Source organism: Nilaparvata lugens, unplaced genomic scaffold, assembly GCF_014356525.2.
Source record: "Nilaparvata lugens isolate BPH unplaced genomic scaffold, ASM1435652v1 scaffold6105, whole genome shotgun sequence".
Taxonomy (NCBI): Eukaryota; Metazoa; Arthropoda; class Insecta; order Hemiptera; family Delphacidae; genus Nilaparvata; species Nilaparvata lugens.
Genome location: NW_024091869.1, coordinates 11,863 through 14,743, shown reverse-complemented (window position 1 = coordinate 14,743; position 2,881 = coordinate 11,863). Strand labels below are relative to the sequence as shown.

Below are 2,881 nucleotides of genomic sequence, written 5' to 3'. Positions count from 1 at the left end.
AGATACCATTGGGAAACCAATTTGACAAAATGGGAGAATACAAGATACCATTGAGAAACCAGTTTGCCAAAATAGAAGAATACAAGATACCATTGAGAAAACAGTTTGACAAAATGGGATAATACAAGATATCATTGAGAAAACAGTTTGACAAAATGGGATAATACAAGATACCATGAGAACCAGTTTGACAAAATGGGATAATACAAGATACCATTGAAAACAGTTTGACAAAATGGGATAATACAAGATACCATTGAGAAAACAGTTTGAAAAAATGGGATAATACAAGATACCATTGAGAAAACAGTTTGACAAAATGGGATAATACAACATACCATTGAGTAACCAGTTTGACAATACAGGAGAATATTTTGAAAATACGTGGAACACAAAACGTGAAACAAAGTGAATTATGTTTTGAAAATATTAAATTTTTAAAACTTGGAAAGATTCTTACCTGGTTCAGGATTAGCAGCGTTTTTGGCAGATTTGATAGCAGCCTCCACTAGAACACTAGACGGTAGGGCAGCCAGCAGTAGATAATAGTAGTAGCAGAACGCTGTCCCAAACACCATATACAACGTCAACATGTTTGAAGCTTGTTTAGTTTACATATCACTCCCGAAAAAACTCACGAAATTCTCACAAAGATTTCTACGAAGAACAATATTGAACTTCAATATTAATGATCACATACTAGTAGCCAATAAAAGTATTGTTGGATACCGAATTATTTTCCACAAGAAACACAGATTTTTGAGACGAATATGGATGGATTTTTGAGAGTGAAATTATTGAAATTTCTCACGCAATACACAGAGATTTATCCCGAATATGGATGTATCTTTCAGAACGAAACTATGAAAACTTTTCATAGACTGAAACTAGATAACATCAAAGTTCCTTTTGCTTGTCACTAGATCTCATTATTTCTTTATTTGAGAACCACATATATTTTTGGAGTTTTCAATGGTAGTATGTTTAATTCTAATTGTAAGATTATAATTTCTGTCAATTTAAGCTTTTCCTGATTTCTCAAGGGTGGGACCAAGCTGTTCTAGTATATAGTTTCTTTATATACTACGTAGATATCAAGATATTGGGTTCCACACAGACTATGAAAAACCTAACAGAAATAATTTTATCCCAATCCTGATAACCCTCAACTATCACCTAAGTTAACATGCAAACATTTCAACCATTCACATGTAGGAACACAACTTTCCGTACAATCTATAAGTCACTCAAATCTCCGTGAAAGCTTTCACGGAAAATAATCAACACAGCACAATTCTTCCGAAATTTCAACTAAGCACTCAATATCGGACGGCAAAAAAAATCACCAAGTTGATGAGGACGCACTAGTACAGTTGGAACTCAACGAAGGTTCCACCGTTTTTTAACGTAGGTTTAAGTTGAGATGAATGCTGGAACTTGACGAAGGTTCCAGCCAATTAAAAACGCAGGTTCGAGTTGAGATTAATTCTGAAACTCGACGAAGGTTCCAGCGTTTTTTAACGTAGTTTCAAGTGAGATTAACTCAGAAACTTGACGAAGGTTCCGGGTAATTTTCAACGCAGGTTCTAGTTGAGATTAACTCTGAAACTAGGCAGAGGTTCCACCGTTTTTTAACGTAGGTTTAAGTTGAGATGGATGCTGGAACTTGACGAAGGGTCCAGGCAACTTTTAACGCGGGTTTAAGTTGAGATAAACGATTGATGAAGGTTCCAGTAATTTTTAGTGCAGATTCTAGTTGAGATGAATTCTGAATCTTCACTGAGGTTGCAGGCCGTTTTTAACGCAGGTTTAAGTTGAGAAAACCGAGGAAACAATTATTCTCGGTGGAAGAATATTGTGTTTATGTTAGTAGGGAAATATTGGTAGATTGAAATTTCTGATGTTCATGTGTAATCGGTTAAAAATAAAAAAAACAATTCAAAAGTCTCAAGGTTAAAATCACCGGGAGACCTAGATAGAGAAGGTGGATACCACGGACATTTTTGTTCGGAAACGCACGACACAACGAAACGCTCTCCACGAGAGTTGGTTTGCGACTGACGCTCAAAATTTGTCCGGGACTTGCGCCGTGTGCTGTTGGCCCGTTTTGGGGGGTGTTGGAGGGGTGGTGATTGAAAGAGAGTGGTGGGAGGACTAGGGTACCCTTCTCTGTCCCATTTGCTCCAGTTGGAAGATTCTGATGAGGGTGGAAAGGCTGTGAGGAGAAGGAAGGGTCCTGGCCCTTTCGTCTGTGACTTAACTCTTCGTCGGCCAAGGATGGAGGAGGATGAGGAGGAGGAGTCAGGGAGGAGGAGCGGGAAGAAGAAAGATGGATAAAGAATATGAGGATAAAGATGAGGAGAAAGAGGAGGAGATGGAATAGAGGGAGAAGAAAGCTATGCTTTTAGAATATCAAGTTTGTTTTTTGGTCCTGCAAAATTATTTCTTAAATTTGTCAATATTTCCCATTTTAGTGATAATAATGTAAAATATTTTTTCTATTTTTGGTTTTGAAGCATCTAAATTTGGAAATCTACTTTGTGAAAATGATTACGGACTGAAAATTTTGTGAAGTGAACAACTACAAGACTTGACCTATTTCGAACTATGTGTGACCTTATCTAAATTTGGGAAAGGAATAGCACAAGGTGACCTTATTTTTCCTCTCCCTATCATTTTGATGATGTACCAAAAAATAATGTGCAAGTCAAGAAAGAGAGGAAAAAGACAAACATGAGAAAGAGGTGATGGAAGAAAAAGAAGAAAAAGGAAAATTATTTCTTCATTAATGAGTGGATTCAATATATTATGGAATATAGATTCATGATTCTATAGAAACTACAATACTCTTGATATTTTATGAATTAAAAAATCTCATAAG

The 2,881-nt window shown here is 36.3% G+C and overlaps 1 protein-coding gene across 1 annotated transcript; it reads right to left on the bottom strand.

Annotated features, from left to right (window-relative positions):
• Positions 1–460: 460 nt before the first annotated feature.
• Positions 461–1,885, bottom strand: LOC120356190 (the record flags this gene model as incomplete). Its single annotated transcript, XM_039445072.1, is given in 1 exon segment — positions 461–1,885. A coding segment is annotated over 1 exon segment (133 nt), but the record flags the coding sequence as incomplete, so codon positions are not given.
• Positions 1,886–2,881: the final 996 nt, after the last annotated feature.